General features: G+C 40.2%; 1 protein-coding gene across 24 annotated transcripts in view; it reads left to right on the plus strand.

The window, feature by feature from the left end:
* The window catches only part of AIG1 (androgen induced 1), a 448,408-nt gene that overhangs the window by 181,863 nt on the left and 245,806 nt on the right, over nucleotides 1–20,739 (plus strand). For 11 of the 24 annotated variants that reach the window (XR_012801076.1, XM_075597132.1, XM_075597121.1 and 8 more), the window contains exon 2: nucleotides 1,372–1,527. The exons of 2 other annotated variants lie outside the window; for them this stretch is intronic. Coding sequence is in view for 10 of the 22 variants with exons in the window: in XM_075597132.1 (XP_075453247.1) it covers nucleotides 1,372–1,527 (156 nt within the window). In the remaining 12 variants the exon portion in view is untranslated. Of the gene's footprint in view, nucleotides 1–1,371; nucleotides 1,532–4,819; nucleotides 5,016–8,639; nucleotides 8,715–20,739 lie in introns of those variants that run through there. 11 more of the 24 variants (XR_012801077.1, XR_012801079.1, XR_012801083.1 and 8 more) reach the window with 4 other exon arrangements.

A 20,739-nucleotide genomic window follows, 5' to 3' on the forward strand; every position in this document is an offset into this window, starting at 1 on the left:
CTGCTTGTTTAAGAGAATATTTTTATTAGAACATTTTGTTTTTACCTTCAATGCATTGCACCAGGCTAGTGTGAAGACTACAAGTATATAATGTATAACCTTGCTCAATTAATGCAACTATGTATTTGTAACCATGTATCTGTCATAACCATATGCCCAGGACATACTTGAAAACGAGAGGTAACTATCAATGTATTACTTCCTGATAAAACATTTAAGAAATAAATAAATAAATAATTTCCATTGAAAAAAATAATGAGAAACATTCAGCACAAATTTAAAAAAAGAAAATGCATTAACCTATTACAGGAAATAATTTAGTTATTGCTGTAATTATAATTGGGTCCAAACTATATGGTGCGAATAATTTGCCTTGATAATAAGCATACACCTCACCTCTTGCAGAATCTAAATGAGTAGATGTCCTCAAATAGGAGTTCTGTACAAGAAGAGGAGGTAAGACTTCTTCAGGCTCTTACCTGCAGAATTACATTGCGCTGCTATTATCATAGAAAATAACTCTTAAAGCAACGATCCTTGACACTGAGTTTGAAGTAAATTTGCCGGTTGTTCCAAATCCTGTTTTTCGTATCTTCATGCCATTTTCCAGTCATTTTATCATGGGCCTAACCAGAGTACCTGGGATGGAGAAGAATTACCACAAGGGAAAAATATAGACACACATAGAAACCACAGCAGCCATTCCAAAAATAAAAAAATGAATAACGTCATTGTTTTTTAGGAGTTTTTGAAAAAGAAAAAAGGGTTGTATGCGGAGAAAAAGGCAGTATGAATTTAACTTTGATTGCATTTTGGAAGGTATTGCTACAGCAGTTTAAGTACAATAAGTCTGAAGTAACAAGGTACAAGTACTAATATTTCAAATAGACCAAAAGCAACCCTAGAGACATGCCATTTGGACACCGTTTTGACAAGAAAGTGGCATTGCAGCTTTAAATTATAAGCAAACGTTGCTTAAGAAGAAGCAGTAAATTTCGGTTTGAGGAAGCCAAAATGACTGCTTTCCAAGCAAACATATTACTATAGCTGTGTGTGGTATTGCCAAAATCTTATCATGGCCATGTGAAAATGTGTGCGGTTGGAGAGAAAACGAAAAAAAAATGATCAAAGCAAAGATTGTGTCTCCTCGATAAATAAGACAGTGGATAGTTCTCTCTTCCTAAACAGCTTGTCCAATAATTGTTGCAGGAGGTTATTCAGCACAGGACTGAAAATACAGAGTGTGTTTTACATTCCCAGGGACAATTTGTTTACACTCATTGGGTGTCTATTCCATGTTCAATCTGGCTGCATGTGTGTTTTTCATACTATACTCTAGTGCTCCCTTTAATTTGGACATTTCCTTCATAGGTCATCCAGGCAGTCTTCTTTGGGATCTGTGTGCTGTCCGACCTTTCCAGTCTTCTAACAAAAGGAATTGACAACCAGGAACAAGAGAGACAGTTAAAGAAGCTGATCTCCCTCCGGGACTGGATAATGGCTGTACTAGCCTTCCCTGTAGGAGTTGTAAGTGGGTAGTTAAATCTTATTTTATTTATTTTTTATGTTGGCAACACTAAACGACATTTGAATTTGTTTAAAAGAAATAAACGAGAGCATTTGAGGTAAAACTCATTTCAAATTAGAAAAAAAAAAATGGTAACATTAACCAAAATGTTTAAAACCAGTTGCAGGTTGTTTCAAATATATGACACTTAAGTAACAAAATATTAGACGTTTTATTGGAGGTCAGATTACATGAGGCTAATTGGACTCGCCTAGCGTCTAATTAGTCTTGCACTCTGCATTGATGTTTTTCCCCCCTATGATTTATTGCTCCTTCGTTAGTTTACTCATCAGTTTTTAAATCTTGCTTCAGCATAAGTGTTCCAAAGCTGTCCTGTACAGTCAGTCTCCTGGCTTGCAGTTATAGGATATAATCCTTACACTTGTGGGTTATTGGGGGATTGTGATCCAGTCCGCTTTTTCAGATTTTTGCTGAGATTGCTTTTTTTATACAGACGTGCTTCGTTTGCTACTGCAACAGTATATTTATTGATCTCTTTACCTCTCAGTCATTGCTGTGGTCTTATATTAAAAAACACAATTCCCCCAACTTTTAGACTTCTCACCTTGCATGGGCTTTAACTATGCTGCAATTCATATCTTTAAGATGCAAATAGGAAAGACAACCATGGGTACATGTACTGTATGTATGTATAATTTAATTTATATAGCTCAACAATGTACGCCGCGTGTTACAAAACTACAATACAAGGTCATTTTTGTTTTTTTTAAAACAAATAATGGGGATAAGTGCAGCAGGTAATTGACAACAAAGGGCAAAGGGAAACCTTACCCCAAAGAGCTTACCATGTAAGTGGCATGTTGGGAGACTTACAGACACAGTGGAAATAAAAGTGCATTATTAAAAGTGCAGTCAGGGAAGGGCAAGTGCATCTGGAGTTTGTAGTAGAAGCGTAGGCATTTTTAACGAGTTGCTTCTTTTAAGAGGTAGATTTTCAGCTGGGATTTAAATTTGGAAAGTGAAGGTGCTCGACATAGTGAGTGAAAAAGTGTTCTATAGATAGGGAGAAATTAGTGAAAAAAGGTTTAAGACGGTAGTGGGCTGTAGAAGTAAAAGGTGCAAAGATGAGACGACCTTGGGTTGGGATGTAAAAAAGATCAGAGTTGAGATATATGAATGTGCAGAGGAGTGTAGAGACTTTAAAGAAAGGAAGATCATTTTGTAGTTTATATAGCAAATAAAAATATCTCTGCAGCTAGGGATTCTTGGAAATGACATGCAAATGAGCACACAGTGTTACCTTTTGCTTCCAATCCATTTTAACATGAACCCCTATGAAACCCCTGCTGCTTTACACAGCTTTTCAGCAAAACCTGGGTCAAAGAAGTGCATAGCTAGTATACCCACAGAGCTTTTGAAGCAAAAGGTGACACTGTGTTTTCATTTGCATGTCATTTCCCAGAATCCCTAGCTGCAGTGGAAGCACTGTATGCTAGGAGATAATGGTGAAAAGTAGATGTGCAGACCTGTCTGAGACGTGTGAATGTGCTAACAAGTGATATTTTTAATTGCTGTTTACTGTATGATCGAGTGTTTTGGGCGCTTTTTTCACCCAACATAACTTATTTAATATGTGGTAGTTTATGTAGAAATTAATAGAACCCAGCAGAGAGAATCCAGGAGGTCAGAAGCAGATACACCAATAAATGGTACACATTTCTTCGTGGGCCACTTTACTACTGTCCCCCTCTCACTCAATTCCCCTCCTCCTTTTTTTTCTCAATTCCACACCCCCTCCATCTCCAGTTGTGCAGCAAAGATGAGCTGGTTCCCCACAGGTGGATGCGGTAGTTGGGCCTGACTTTGGGCACTGGACGCGTGGGAGTGGGGAGGAAAGCAAAGGTGGGTTGATGCTAAAATGAGGATGGGGGTTGGATTCAGGCCATTCGAAATGCCATCTGGCCTGTGGGCCACGGGTTAGCTACCCTTGCTATAGGGGACATTAATTTAGTCTAAATTGTAGTACATTTTGCACTTGGGTCCTCATTTAATCCACGTGAGGAGAACAGATCCTAGCACAAACTTTACTAACAATGCATCATTGCATTACTTCCCAACACGTTTTTAAACAGTATTCTGCCCAATGCTGTAGCTGCACAATCTGGAGGAGCCTCTAATGGTCTTAAATTATACCTCCTTATTAAAATATATATTTTTACTTACTCAGACACTTTTTCACAAGTTCTATAATGAATAAGACCCTGTATTTCTCTTTGGTTCTCTTAATACAATGTTTTCATCCCCACTTCTGTCTGTATTGTCCATGCACTGGTCAGACTTGTGATCTTTACTATTAAACACATTTACTGTACATATCTTCAGGCTGATCCCCAACATGTGAGTTTCCATTTACTAATATAATTCAATATTGCACTTTCTCTCTATGTCTACATGTTGTGTGTATAATAATCATGCATTATTAATAAACTATTTCAAGGATGGAGGAATGTCGGTGTGCAGAGCAGTGCAATTTAAAATGGCTTATAAAGCATTCAGAGAAATCTTTTTTATGGCCAAATGTAAAATGAGTTAATACAGGATAGTATATTTCATGATATACTTAACTGTTGAAAAGTACAGTAACATAACAGCGCATCAGCTTGATTTCACTTAGAAGAACTGCAATTGAAAGCATAATCCCCTCTACTCGGCTTAGATTTTTTTTCTTCAACATTGCAATTGTGAAGCCCTTGACTGGTGTTTTTAGTAGTGTCACCCTTTTTACGTTCTGCAGTTGGTTTCAGGAGTTATTAGTTGCAGAAAATGGGATTCCGAGGCAAGTTTAAATGGCTGTTGCCATTCACACACATGAAGGCAACAGAGGTTGCCACAGTAACAGCTATTACCAGTGACACAATAAACAGGTGAAAACTCGGCAGATAATAAAGGTTTTGAAAAATGAAAAGTTAGAAGTAGTACAGGCCGTGCTGATCGGTTCATCGTCCTCATGGTGAAAATGTATGCCAACTGTAAGAAACCCTTTTATAAATTCAGCACATGAAGAGTGCAGCAATGTGAAACAGTTAAAAATAAAAAGCTACTTGAAGTTGTTGCACAAACAGATAAAAGCATTATTGGCTTTCTTAAGTTTAGGATTACGGCAGTGTTAATCTTATTGAAGCGCATACACAGGTAAACGAAGAAAATAACTACATGGAAAGGATTCATTTGTTAAAGATTATGGTGTTTACATTTTATGTTGACTCATATCTGCGTTTTGATCCTCCATAGACCGGATGTCTGTGAACTCCCGGATATGTTGAGGTTCCACCTAAGAGACTCTTATCTTTAGAGGCCTTTTCACATGGACAGAAAGTTGCCACTAATATGCTATGTAAAACTAAGTGAACATTATGAGTCACAGTCAAATGGAGGGTAGTGGCTTAATGGTACATTAAGTTTGATGCACGAGAACCTGCTTTAAAAGGTAATTCTACAGTATATATAATAGAAAATATACAAATGTTATATTTTGTCATAAACAATTATTTCGGCTGATGAGATTTTTGATCATTTATAGTTGATAAGACCCATTCATGATTACAGTACATGATGTATATTTCGAGCCTGTAATATGAATACCATAAGTCAAGGGTGCTCAACTCCAGTCCTCAAACTCCCCCAACAGGTCAGGTGTTCAGGATATCCAAGCTTCAGCACAGGTGGCTGATTGAGCTACCGGTGCTGAATCTGGGTTATTGTGAAAACCTGACCTGTTGGGGGGGGGGGCCTTGAGTACTGAAGTTGAGCACCCCTGCCATAAATGGTACACAGGATCATACAATGTGGTAATCAACTAGTGTGACAGAGGTCAAAGTTGAAATAAGCACTAAAGACAAAATGTGATATTAAAAAAAATAGAAAGTAATTAGTAGCTGCATATATAAAACTTTCAAAAATAAATAAATACTGTAGCACATCAGTCTTGATTCTATTTTTATATTTTATTGCATCAAATTAACATTTCATTGTCTTCATCAGCGAGCTTGTGACACTCAAACGTTGATTTATAATCTTATAAAATATAATGATCGCATCAAGGCAAATATAAGCAATCTTGGCTGTTTACGAAGCCAGGGGAGCTCAACTCCAGTCCTCAAGCCCCCCCACCCCCCAACAGTCAAAGGCCCAGTCTTTGAGCCTCATATTGAACCACCTGTGCTGATGGGATATCCTGAATATCTGACCTGTTGGGAGGGGTGGGGGGGTGTTTGAGGACTGGGTTGAGCATACCTGTATGAAGGTAAGGTGTGTGCCCTTCCCCCATTTGGCTTTATCCTCTGATATATAAAACTTTGGCATACCTGCAAACGATGGTAGCACAAAATTTACTTTTTATCATGGTACAAAACAAAAATCAGGCTGGTAAACACTACTACAGCAAGTTTAATTTTACACAAAAATGTACTATTGGATACATTTTGCATTTGTAGTACGCATGTTTGAGAATTAACATAAAAGTTTTTTTGCCACTTATTCATTCTCCTTGCTCCTTATTTAAAATGAGGATTTACAGAAAGTTAAGTGGAAGAGTTAAGGATAGTTCACATGTTAATGTGATGTATATTGTATAATTCACAAGGAGGAGTCTCAGAGCCAGCAATTTGGGATGCTCCTAACTGGGGTCTAAAGGGATAATACGTAATGGAACTAGGTGCTAAGGCAAAAAGAATCTGCTCAACAAACATGAATAATGGGCGAGCAGTGGCCAAGCACACCAAAAACTCAGGAGATCAATAAAGTGCATTCTATTGATCTGAGTTTTTGGTGTGCTTGGCCACTGCTCGCCCATAATCTGGTGTATCCAATTTTGCTTGTGGGACCATTTTTTGACCTCATTCTCTATGCATCAAAAACCTGTCAAGTCTGAACTGACGTAAATTCTCTGGCTAACAATGTGGGTCAGATGTCAGGCACCAAAATAACAAATTTCTTGCAGGCATTTTTTGGGGACTGCGGGACATAGATTCTCTGTGAAGTCAGAGGTGGCATGACCTTCTCTGACATACATTTAGGTGTGTGCTGTTTGTCTGGCTAGGCAGATGTTGGATCACGAATTTAACAATGTGTATTTTTTCACTTAACCACCATGGTAAATGTGCAGTATTACTGCACATATGAAGGCCCATCGTAGGCTGAGTAGAGACAGGATGAGGGGAGGATGGTGGTGTTTACTCCAGCCAGCACCAGGTTGAAAAATGTCAGAATACAGTAGTTGTAGACATGGATCAGATACTATGAATTAATTTGCCGGAGTGGGAGAGTTGAAGAATCCGGATTGATTCCCCCCACAAAAGAAATGCAGACTAACATTTCACTAGTTGGACTTCCCTGGAGCTTAAGACATACAGTAGCCCTCAGAGTCTTGAAAATTGGCAAAGACCATAGAGGCTAAACAGAAATATGAGGTAATATGCTATAGATATAGCATGACACATGCTGTTTCCATGTAAACTGAATAATAATGATGACTTTCATAGTACCTTTGTTGGCATATGTAGTAACATAAAAATAGTCTAGAATGAATTACTGAATTTATACATGCAAAACAGTTTCACAGTATTGTTATTTAGCATTTAAAGTAACCAATACATGTTTTCAAAATATGCGTAAATGTCAGATGACATTGTTTTATCAGAGATTACGTATAGGGATACTCTGGGGAGTGTTCAATATACAACAATGGGAAAGGGGAAAGGGGTGGAAACCCTCGCATCAGCCTCTAATCAAAAAAGAATTAACAACGGTGCAATAAGGGGAAGGAGCAGAATTATAACAAATAAACAAAAGACACCCTGTGGGCAGCACTCGTTGTAAGCAAATATGAATTGGTGATAGATTTAAAATTAAAATGCTTTAATCGTATAATTTAAAATAGATGTCAAAATTGTTGAAAAAATGGTCAACTGACTGTGGTGACAAAATACAAAAAAAAAAAAAACAGACAAAAATATATCAAATACTATAACTGAGGTCTAGGGGGGGAGGTGGAGTGCCCACCTAACTGCTAACTAGCAGAGATCAACAATCAAGGACTAAATAGTCAACCCCCTAGTTCAGCAATAACAAGGTTAAAAGGCCTGTAAAGTAGATACAGGTGACGGAGAACTACCCATGCAAAGGTATATACCAATGTGCTATGCACAATAGATTGAAAGCTCACTAATGGCTATTTGATAGTCCACAATGAAGATGGTGAGGAATACCCTAAATAAAGGGTTAAAGCAAGCCTAACTATAGAAAGGTTGATATGGTAGGCAATGTGTTATATAATAGTGTGCACAAGAGCTCACAAAGTGTGGTGCTTAGCTCTGGGGCACGGTTCTAGTCCGTATCCAGTTATAGCCCCCTAACATAAATGTGCCACTTAAACATGCTTAATAATACCTCACAATATACACATAGGTCAGTCAGTGACTATCAATAGCTAAATGTACAAGAGCTTACAAAAAATGTATTTTACAGCTCTGGGGCACGGATCTAGTCCGTATCCAGTTATGGCCCCCTAATACAAATGTGTCACAGTAACAGATAGGTAAACAGACTGTGATAACATAGTGAGCAAACACATAAATGAGCCGAGGGGAGAGGGAATGCACGAAATGAAAAAAGTAGTCAGCAGCAATTGCATTTACACGTGCTGGGTAAGGTGAGGTAATTGAATATATACCGCATCTCTGTGGGTTTAGTTAAGCCCTCGTCAGGGTTGATATCGCGGAGTAACGCTGACATAAGCAGTTGTACCTGTGGTTCCTGTTCAAGATCCTGCTGCCATAAGATACCACATAAAGTACCTGGTGTCTATGATGTATGGACCCAGACTCCCTTAACACGCGTCTCGGCTCTGTACAGAGCCTCTCACCCTCTGCTCGGCATGGGGACGTCAATGCGTGATGACGTCAGTCCTGTAGCCGCCTCCCACCTGACGTACGTTTCGCTGGGACGCTTTATCAAAGGTGGTGAAGTGAGGAACTACATGCATAGTATATATAGTGTATTAAGTACCAGCTAATGCAGGGCAGCTGAGTCTAACCAATTGCTTCTATTGCAGGAGGACGGTAGCTATCGCGGTGCTGAGGAATTGATCAAAGAAGAGACATTTGAGATAATAAAGTGTAGACTGAGTGAACAAACTGAGTGTGGTATTCATTTGTTCAAGAGTTGAATGTAAATTGTGATGTACTTAGAGACACAGGATATTAATACGTTGTGCTATTAAATGCCAAGACCCATTTCAAATGGATGTATTAAGTCAATGTTGTTCAGGAAGATAATGCTGACAATCTATATAAAGGGAGAGAATAGGAAGCCTTCGTTTATCCATCTGGGTGCCAAAGTACCCAGTACATAGATCCATTTGGATTCTTTTTGTAAGATTAAACGGTTCCAATCACCCCCTCTAGGACTAGGGGGGACACTCTCAATCCCTGTAAAGTGAAGGTTGGTAATGTCACCGCCATGTACCTGATGAATGTGGTTGGCGAGGGGGGTATCTAAATGATTCCGTATAGCCCCCAGATGTTCCAAAATACGCTGGCGGAATTCACGGATGGTCTTGCCAATATATTTTTTGGTACATTGACAGGTGACTTGATAAATAACTCCCTTTGTCCGGCAGTTAATAAACTGCCTGACTTTGTAACTTTTTGTATTGTTCCAATTGAAGAAGTTTTTAGAAAGGGACAGATGTGTACAAGCCTTGCATCCTTGGCATTTAAAGTTCCCCACAGATCTATTAATTAGCCATGTTGATGTTGTTAATGGTCTCAAATGGCTATGGACCAACTGGTCTTTGAGATTAGGTGCCCGCCTGCTGACCAAAGTTGGTGTAGTTCGCAGGACATCATTAAAATCTGGGTCGTTTAAAAGGATTGGCCAGTGTTTCTTTAATATGGCATTAATCTCTGACCATTGATTGTTGAACGTACCCACAAATCTTATAAGTTTAGAGTCAGCGACTGGAGAGCAATGTGTGCTCAATAAAGAGGTTCTATCTGTAAATTTCGCTCTCCGATAAGCTTGTTTAATACATCGTTGGCTGTACCCCCTTTCCCTGAATCGTTCACTCATCTTTTTAGCTTCATGTTCAAAAGCTGTGATAGTGGAGCAGTTCCTGCGAATCCGTGTGTGGGGCTACAGGGGCAGACAGAGAAGACGATACAGGAGACAGAGGTAAATTCCACTACTACTAACACACTGCATATCAACCAAGTAATCAATCTGTCTGACAAAATCCTGACATCAGATCAAATTATAGCACTAAATAAAGGCCTGTCATTCTCTCCGTCTGAGAATTTTAAGATCTTTGATTGGGTTAAAGATACCAACCTGTTTGGGAGGAAACTCCTCCTACACAAATTCTTTAAACGACGCGAAACATTTCAACTTAAGAATGAAGGCCTACTCTATTTCGATCAGTTACATATTGACAATATGCGGGACCTTACAGCACTCCTGGAAGAATCTAATAGAACTGAAGGAGAAGGCCCGTTCTCTGATCTCAAACCTAGGTCAAAATTTACCCCTCCATTAGTGACCAGCCCAAATGTGGAGGTATTTATGAAACTTGTAATAAGTGATCTAGAAGATTTGCAACCGCATAATAAATCTGATAATCTCTCTGTATCCGAACGACAAGGTCTTAAAGACTTACAAAATGATATTACAATCACTGTGAAACCCTCGGATAAAGGGGGTAACACAGTGATTATGAATACTGTCGATTACGTTACAGAATGCACACGCCTCCTCTCAGACTCCACTTGTTACAAGAGACTCAAAATGAGCCCCACAGAAACTTTTAAGAAAGAACTTAAAACCATCCTAACGATAGCTTTAGAATCTAAGGTCATATCAAAAAAAGAGTATGAACAACTCCTAACCCCCGCACCAGTCCTATCCACCTTCTATTGCTTACCGAAGATCCACAAGGGAACCTTACCCCCCCCTGGGAGACCCATTGTGTCCGGTATATCTAACCTCACGGAACAAAGTAGTAAATACGTTGACCAAATTCTACGACCGTTTGTTGACAGCCTACCATCGTTCCTTAGAGACACCAAGGACGCACTCAATCGACTAAATGACATAGTCCTCGACAAAGACACACTACTGATTAGTCTTGATGTCGAATCGTTATATACCTCTATTGTACACCAAGTGGGTATAGACGCAGTATCCTACTTCCTAAAAAGTCGAAGCTGTGAATTTGTGACACATAATCAACTTGTACTCGACCTACTGAGATTCATATTGACACATAATTACTTCACATTCAATGGTGTCATTTACCATCAACTCAGAGGTACGGCGATGGGGACCACCTGCGCCCCCACCTATGCGAACCTATATCTCGGTTGGTGGGAGGCGGAGGTGGTTTTCCATGAAGCCAATGAAGCCTATACGATCCAAATTCTGCTGTGGGTCCGCTTCATCGATGATGTCCTGGTCCTGTGGCAGGGGACCAGGGCGTCATTTATTGAATTCATCAATATACTTAACACCAACGAGTTCAACCTTCATTTAACGTATGAAATTGATACACAGGAAGTCACGTTCCTTGACTTAAAAATTTCCAGAGGTGCTGGTGACAAAGTGGAAACTACTATCCACAGAAAAAAGACAGCCACCAACAGCCTTTTGCGTTATGAAAGTCACCATCCAAGGCGACTCAAGGAGGGTATCCCTGTTGGGCAGTTCCTGCGGATTCGCAGGAACTGCTCCACTATCACAGCTTTTGAACATGAAGCTAAAAAGATGAGTGAACGATTCAGGGAAAGGGGGTACAGCCAACGATGTATTAAACAAGCTTATCGGAGAGCGAAATTTACAGATAGAACCTCTTTATTGAGCACACATTGCTCTCCAGTCGCTGACTCTAAACTTATAAGATTTGTGGGTACGTTCAACAATCAATGGTCAGAGATTAATGCCATATTAAAGAAACACTGGCCAATCCTTTTAAACGACCCAGATTTTAATGATGTCCTGCGAACTACACCAACTTTGGTCAGCAGGCGGGCACCTAATCTCAAAGACCAGTTGGTCCATAGCCATTTGAGACCATTAACAACATCAACATGGCTAATTAATAGATCTGTGGGGAACTTTAAATGCCAAGGATGCAAGGCTTGTACACATCTGTCCCTTTCTAAAAACTTCTTCAATTGGAACAATACAAAAAGTTACAAAGTCAGGCAGTTTATTAACTGCCGGACAAAGGGAGTTATTTATCAAGTCACCTGTCAATGTACCAAAAAATATATTGGCAAGACCATCCGTGAATTCCGCCAGCGTATTTTGGAACATCTGGGGGCTATACGGAATCATTTAGATACCCCCCTCGCCAACCACATTCATCAGGTACATGGCGGTGACATTACCAACCTTCACTTTACAGGGATTGAGAGTGTCCCCCCTAGTCCTAGAGGGGGTGATTGGAACCGTTTAATCTTACAAAAAGAATCCAAATGGATCTATGTACTGGGTACTTTGGCACACAGAGGGATAAACGAAGGCTTCCTATTCTCTCCCTTTATATAGATTGTCAGCATTATCTTCCTGAACAACATTGACTTAATACATCCATTTGAAATGGGTCTTGGCATTTAATAGCACAACGTATTAATATCCTGTGTCTCTAAGTACATCACAATTTACATTCAACTCTTGAACAAATGAATACCACACTCAGTTTGTTCACTCAGTCTACACTTTATTATCTCAAATGTCTCTTCTTTGATCAATTCCTCAGCACCGCGATAGCTACCGTCCTCCTGCAATAGAAGCAATTGGTTAGACTCAGCTGCCCTGCATTAGCTGGTACTTAATACACTATATATACTATGCATGTAGTTCCTCACTTCACCACCTTTGATAAAGCGTCCCAGCGAAACGTACGTCAGGTGGGAGGCGGCTACAGGACTGACGTCATCACGCATTGACGTCCCCATGCCGAGCAGAGGGTGAGAGGCTCTGTACAGAGCCGAGACGCGTGTTAAGGGAGTCTGGGTCCATACATCATAGACACCAGGTACTTTATGTGGTATCTTATGGCAGCAGGATCTTGAACAGGAACCACAGGTACAACTGCTTATGTCAGCGTTACTCCGCGATATCAACCCTGACGAGGGCTTAACTAAACCCACAGAGATGCGGTATATATTCAATTACCTCACCTTACCCAGCACGTGTAAATGCAATTGCTGCTGACTACTTTTTTCATTTCGTGCATTCCCTCTCCCCTCGGCTCATTTATGTGTTTGCTCACTATGTTATCACAGTCTGTTTACCTATCTGTTACTGTGACACATTTGTATTAGGGGGCCATAACTGGATACGGACTAGATCCGTGCCCCAGAGCTGTAAAATACATTTTTTGTAAGCTCTTGTACATTTAGCTATTGATAGTCACTGACTGACCTATGTGTATATTGTGAGGTATTATTAAGCATGTTTAAGTGGCACATTTATGTTAGGGGGCTATAACTGGATACGGACTAGAACCGTGCCCCAGAGCTAAGCACCACACTTTGTGAGCTCTTGTGCACACTATTATATAACACATTGCCTACCATATCAACCTTTCTATAGTTAGGCTTGCTTTAACCCTTTATTTAGGGTATTCCTCACCATCTTCATTGTGGACTATCAAATAGCCATTAGTGAGCTTTCAATCTATTGTGCATAGCACATTGGTATATACCTTTGCATGGGTAGTTCTCCGTCACCTGTATCTACTTTACAGGCCTTTTAACCTTGTTATTGCTGAACTAGGGGGTTGACTATTTAGTCCTTGATTGTTGATCTCTGCTAGTTAGCAGTTAGGTGGGCACTCCACCTCCCCCCCTAGACCTCAGTTATAGTATTTTATATATTTTTGTCTGTTTTTTTTTTTGTATTTTGTCACCACAGTCAGTTGACCATTTTTTCAACAATTTTGACATCTATTTTAAATTATACGATTAAAGCATTTTAATTTTAAATCTATCACCAATTCATATTTGCTTACAACGAGTCGAGTGTTCAATATACCCAAGCACTCAGTGCATGCCTCGGTAGTGTTTGGTTATATTGAAGAATCCCCAGACTGTCATCCCAGAATATAGCCACGCTATTCAAAATATGCAAATGCAGTTTAATAGGTGTAGACAGAATGCTAACTTTGAACATTAGAAGTTCGCAAGCATACGTTTGTACTACATTACAGTGAGTAACACTGTAACATAACTTGTTCAATTCTGAACATTTTGCGAGCTCGAAAGGGTTGTAGTAAATAAAGAAATGTGTACCCTTTTGTTAATGTAACTTTCAAACAAGCTTTTTTGTATAAGTGCAAAGGATATATATATATCAATAGTGGCGCTCTAATTATAATAGAAACATGTGTTAACACAATAGTAACAGTTCAAAACCAAATTGAATATAAATGTGGTGATACAAACAAACTGCTTTAACCCAAAGCAGGATTGCTCTCTCAATCCCAGGTAGGTATGAAGAAGTGGTGGTCGATGGGAAGCGCAAACATGTGGAAACAAAAAATAGTTCTAATGGTGCAGTATAGTTATATTACAAGTGAATTAGTCTTCTTAAGGTCTATAGCTGTTAAACTCACAAAAGTGAGGATAGGTCTGTGTACGTAATGGTATCTTTAGATATTGCCTCTTCAATTTTGAGGATGAGTGTGTCAACTTCAGCAATGATGTATTAGTGGATTCCTTAAATGGTTAAACACAGAGAACCAAACAGTGCGGACTGTATAAAACTGTATTAGAATGGTAAGTATATCACAATACACTCACATGATTTAAGTTGTTATTAGGCATTTTGATACACAATTGATCTCGCCTCCGGTTCAGCCACTTCGCCGACCGGACCTGCCTAAACCCGCTGATGTCACATCCGGATTTGCTGGAACGCAACCGTGAGACGCACGTCGAGCAGAGGGGAAGCAGAAAACTGACCCGGAGGCGAGATCAATTGTGCATCTAAATGCCTAATAACAACTTAAATCATGTGAGTGTATTGTGATATACTTACCATTCTAATACAGTTTTATACAGTCCGCACTATGTTTGGTTCTCTGTGTTTAACCATTTAAGGAATCCACTAATACATCATTGCTGAAGTTGACACACTCATCCTCAAAATTGAAGAGGCAATATCTAAAGATACCGTTACGTACTAATCTGGGGGTGGGGGAAGGGAAGGGGACAGGGGAAGGGGAAGCTCCCGCGTCAGCAAAATGAGGATAGTTTATGAAATCAAATAACACACAAACTCGTGCAATAGAGGATAAACTATAATAACAACATAAACAGACAGACAAGTTCCTCCTTGAATGCACTCAGAAAGGTAAGTCAGAGCGATATGGTTGATAACATTAAAAACCTTTTAATCACCAAATAGTAAGAACATATTGTATAGAGGGAAATGGTAGAAGTAGTCCACGGCCAGTCCCTTAAAACAAACCAAGAAAAGATCTTCCTAAATAGGTGTATGGAAGATAGTGGGGACAATACACCACCTAGGTGTGGGCTACAGAAAACTGCAAAGTCTCGCCACAAAATAACTTCAGACTTGAGAACCTGTCCTGTTGGCAGGAATTCTATTATCAAAAACCAGCACACTTATAGAAAAAAGTATGCTGATACTAGATCTGAAGAAGGTGTGGGCTACAGAAAACTGCAAAGTCTCGCCACAAAGTAACTTCAGACTTGAAAACCTGTCCTGTTGGCAGGAATTCTATTATCAAAAAACCGGCACACCTATAGAAAAAAGTATGCTGATACTAGATCTGAAGAGGCGGTTCATATACAGTTCGTGAGTAATAAAGCCCTTACATCCGTATACATAGACCACAAGGAATGGGGGTGTATGTCAACTCCAGAACACAAATGAAGTCAACGAATGATGTGGAGAGTAATACATATAACATAAATTAAACCACATACATAGCTATTAACTACATGGCTAGTGAGTAGTAACCTCTGCGTAGGGCAATTCTTGATAATAGAATTCCTGCCAACAGGACAGGTTCTCAAGTCTGAAGTTATTTTGTGGCGAGACTTTGCAGTTTTCTGTAGCCCACACCTAGGTGGTGTATCTTCCATACACCTATTTAGGAAGATCTTTTCTTGGTTTGTTTTAAGGGACTGGCCGTGGACTACCGATACCGTTACGTACACAGACCTATCCTCACTTTTGTGAGTATAACAGCTATAGACCTTAAGAAGACTAATTCACTTGTAATATAACTATACTGCACCATTAGAACTATTTTTTGTTTCCACATGTTTGCTCTTCCCATCGACCACCACTTCTTCAAGCTTTTTTGTATAACTGCAATGCCGCAGGCTCTTGTAACCTGTCATCGGTAATTATCCAATCACAATATGCTTTGTAAACTACTAGGGTAATAAAACAAATATTGATAAAACTGACACAAAAGTGAGTCTAAATGGTGTTGCATTGCTGGCAGCAGCATTTTTGCAACCGCTGACTAATTTAAAATGGCGGCTGCTCCCGCTAGAAAGTTGTGTGTATCCTGTATGCTGCAACGTCCCAGCAGGAGCAATAACGACTGCTACATCTGTACCAAAATAGAGGCTGTACAACCGCAACTAAAACACTCTTCTTCTAAGACGAGTGTAATCACAGCACAAATCATTTTGTTCATGGGCCCTGGTGTTTAATAAAAAAAATAAAATACATCTCTGTTCTTAAATGATCATTTAATAAACAATGAGGGAAGCATCACAAAGCTAGAATATCCTTCCGATTGGTCACATTGTATCACTAAGATGAAAGCTCAACAATCAATCCAAAGAGTAACATGGAACCAGTTCCTAATACACATTCAGCCTCGTTCAATAAACCTTGCTGGCAGTTAAGCTCACTATGTTTCCTGGTTAAGTGCTTACTAAAGTGGAAGTTTTGTAAATGAGATTGGCATCATGCCATAAAATAAGTCTTCTCGATAGCTGCTACGCCTTGACTAGACACTTTATGGACCCATTTATTACTTTTGTGCGTTTGCTTGTTCCCAAGTTATTATTACTAATGTTATTACTGTGCATCAGTTTTGCCCAGTGCCTCATCAAGACTATTGAGTTTATCCCCAAACTTGGGGCTAGATCCTCAGAGGTCCGGTAATTTTGACCTATTAACATTACGTTCCCGAAATAGGGAATGGATGTTATTTTTCTTCTTGGTAACGGGGATCCTCAAAGCTAATGAGATGCAAAAATAACATCTGTTCAAAATAGTAGCGCTATTAACTTGATTTTCATGTCGCAGAGACATGTTCTCCAATACACGGCACATGTGCATTGGTCAAACTTTTAAAGGAGCGTTATATAGGCAGCATTATTAATGGAGATTTCCATGTGCGTTACCAAACGTTTATGCAAATGTTGTTATAATTTTGAGAAATGTATCCTTTTTACACTTAACGATATGGTGTGTAATGTTATAATGACTGTATAAAGCAGGGGTGTCCAACTTTTTTGTACCCAAGGGAACACGTTAGCGTTCAGGAGAGAGTGGGGAGCACCAACCAATGCGTGCATATGCACGAACATACTGTAATACACATACATTGGGGGGAGGCTTCCGGTCCCGCTCGCAGGAGTTGGGCCCGACTTCTGATGCGGACCGGTATGCAGCAGCTGTCAGCGGCACTGCGGTCACGAGCACCCACAAAAGGTTTGGCGGACGCCACATTGGGAATCCCTGTTATAAAGTATGGGTGTACAATAATGTATATCCATACATATCAACAATATTAATGTAAAATTTAAATAAATGAAGGAAGGACATCCTTCATTTATTTTAATTGTACATTAATAAAAAGGAAATATTCATTTATATAATTAATATAAAAGTGTTCATTACATTGCTTTTAGGCTATTCCAAGAAATACCTCAATGATAATCAGGGTCTGGATGTGAATAAGGGCAGCTTTTGAGAGGTGCTAAATATCATAGTGTTATCATCATGTGCCATCTGTCCTGCACGGCACACCTGTGAGCACGTGACCTGCATATGGGACAATACACTTCACCATTGTAAAAGTCCCTCAAATTAACAATATCTCCCCTCAATCCGCCCAAATATACCATCTATCACGAACAACACACAAGTGAGCACGTGACTTATTTACAACCAAGGATAATACAGTACACACGGCTATTCTTGCCAACTCACCTTTCTCCTTCAAAGGTACTTTCAATTAGTTACTGTAACGCCTGTATGCCCGCAGACCTGGCCAGTCCCCAGTACTGAGGTTATAACACGCACTCACAGCAGTGAGGGCGTGCCCGGAGTGTGGTAGTGCGTTGCCAGGCCTGTTGAGAAAAGGTTAGCAGATACTTGAAATGTCCTGGGTATGAGAGTTTGGATAGTAATGTCCGTGTGCCAGAGTTCAGGGGTAATAGAGAGCAGCGTAATCAAGTCCATAAGCCAGTGTTCGAGAATAGGAGAAGGCAATGTAAACGTATCCGAATGCAGGGTCCAAGGGCAGGAGAAAGCAGGGTTAACCAATTCAAAGCAGAGTTCAAGCCAGGGAGATCCAAAGGTAAACAGGGACAGGAACCAGCATTGAAAGAGACAGGAGAGCCAAGCATACTGCACCGACACACTTTATTCGAGCAAATACCCAGTATGTACCTGGCAGATACCTGGAATGCGCCGCTCCTCACCTCTGACAAGCCCCGTTGCGTTTGCCTTCCCAGCCTGGGTTCATGCCTGGCTGACGGGCGGCTGATCTGTTAAATGATAATGATTAGGATTTAATAGGCTGCAATGCTTCGCGTGTCTACCAGATGGCATAAATTCATGAATTGTAATGCAGTATATATATATATATATATATACTATGCAGTATTGCAGCCAGCGGGAATAAAATGCTTCAATCCCTGCCTGGAAAATACCTCAATGCACTCGGGCAGAAAACAGTCACAAACCTCATTACACCCGGGTATACCCGAATTCGTGGGACTAGCCGAGCTCGAATAAAGTGTAGAGTGTAGAGACTGCACACACAGGTGTCACAAGAAGCAATGAGCTAGAGGACAGACAGGGATTATAAAGGAGGGAGCACCAATGGGAGAGAGAGGAGGAGCAGAGGGTAGAGTGAGGGGTTGCAGAGATAGGTCAGAAGGAGAAAGGGAGGAGACCGGTAGATCAGACAGGGAAATGGCTTGCACACTATGAGGGGTGGAACCAGGGCTCAGGGAAGAGCTACAAGTGGAGCGTGTGCGCGCGCCTTCTGTAAGGGCTGGATGCGCACGCACAGTGTGTGCCAGGGACCGTGAGGAGCGTCCCGCCACGGGGGCGCCCGCCAAGGACGGTGACGGGGAAGGAGGAGCAGCTGAAGGATGTAACGTGGCAGAAGAGTGAATCGAGGGGCGCCGCGAGCGATGAGTGCCGCAGGAGGAATCGGGAGTTTGGGGATAAGCGCGCACCTTGCGGGGAACGCGCGTGACAGCTGGGCGTGCGTTCGGACAGGGCGCAGAGGAATGGGTGCGGGAGGAGGAAGGGAGAGATGAACGAGGAGGTGGAGGAGGAAGGTCAGAGGCAGGGAGAACAGGGGTGACGGGGACACATTGGGAAGCAGGAATCCCCTGAACCGTCACAGTTACCCCTTACTCAATTGCAATCATGTCTATTCACTTCCACCACCCAATAAATATACAAAATATGTAAATTAATATATTTGCCAGGGTAGCAGGTCCCGGTTTATTATAGAAATAACTATGCACTTATCACAAAAATCTGTTGTGGCAAAATGTGTCCGAAAATGTAAATACTCTCTCCAGTGCATGCAACAGTTCATTCAGAGATCCAAAGCATACCACTTATTAAAGAATTGTTTTATATATATACACACACACACACACAAATACATACACACATACATACATACATACATACATACATACATACATACATACATACATACATACATAGTCTTCAGATTACAGAAAAAGAGAATTACAAGAACATACAATTGCAGTTTCTTAAAAACAGGACAGTTTCTTAAAATAACAGGATAAAAATAAAACAAAAATCCCTGTACATTACGTTACCATACTGTATGTCAGGATTTCCCCCATAGAGGTCACTGGTGTTGAAATTTGAGAAATCACGTGTTTGGTCCAAAACATACCTCTGTGGAAATCTGATTTCAGAACTCCAGGGCAAGACCTATATACCATTCTTCTCCCATTGAAACAACATAAGCCCACCCCTGTCGTAAATCAGCTGCTAGGTTGACGGTTTTATGACAGAGTAAAAAAAAGGATTTGCCTCAATATATAAAACGCACAGATAACTTCCTTTCTCTAAATACTTGGATAAATGTGAGTCATATCAATAGATTCAGGTGATTATGATGGACGTAACAAGACTAATTATGACAGTCTTGCTCTTAAATTTGAGTGACAAATTGATATCTGTCCTTGGCACCTCTTACTCATGTTGTGTGTTGGTCTCATTGCATGCAACTCTTTGCCTCGATTACAGATAGATGTAACTTTGTGTGAACAGTAGATGATGTCAAGTGATATTCCTCCTTTTTACTAAAGTCCTCCAACTATGGCATAAACTGTGTATTGCCGCTCTTGAATGCACCAGTAATCATTCACAAGTGTTTCGTTTTCTTTGAGACTGACAGAATAGATTCTGGTTATCATTTATGGCCTTCTAAACATATGTCATTTTTAGTAGGCTATCTGTGATAGGCGCCCCCTCCCCCACAATTAAGCCATTTTTGAAGATCAGCACAGACCCAGAAAAAGTCTTGACCTGTCAAACCCAATGTCTTGTATTTTTTAAATAAAGCTGTAGCTACATTAACCCCTGCAGCACCAGATTGATTAAAAGACTTAATATCTCATTTTGTCATCATGACACTCACATTATGGGAGGTCTGAGGATCTCTGTTGTTAGGTAAACTGCTCATTACCTTATGATTTGCATATGTGCAAGCATAAAGTCTGTTCAAATTTTTGGATCTTTTATTTTTAAGGAAAATGCCAGGACATTGTTGCGTTTAGCACCTTTGGGGATATGCGTTACAGATATGGATACGTTTAATTGACATTAAAGTAACGTTAAAAAATAAAATAAAATTAGACCCTCCCTTATGA

This window comes from Ascaphus truei, chromosome 4 (assembly GCF_040206685.1).
Source record: "Ascaphus truei isolate aAscTru1 chromosome 4, aAscTru1.hap1, whole genome shotgun sequence".
Lineage (NCBI taxonomy): Eukaryota > Metazoa > Chordata > Amphibia > Anura > Ascaphidae > Ascaphus > Ascaphus truei.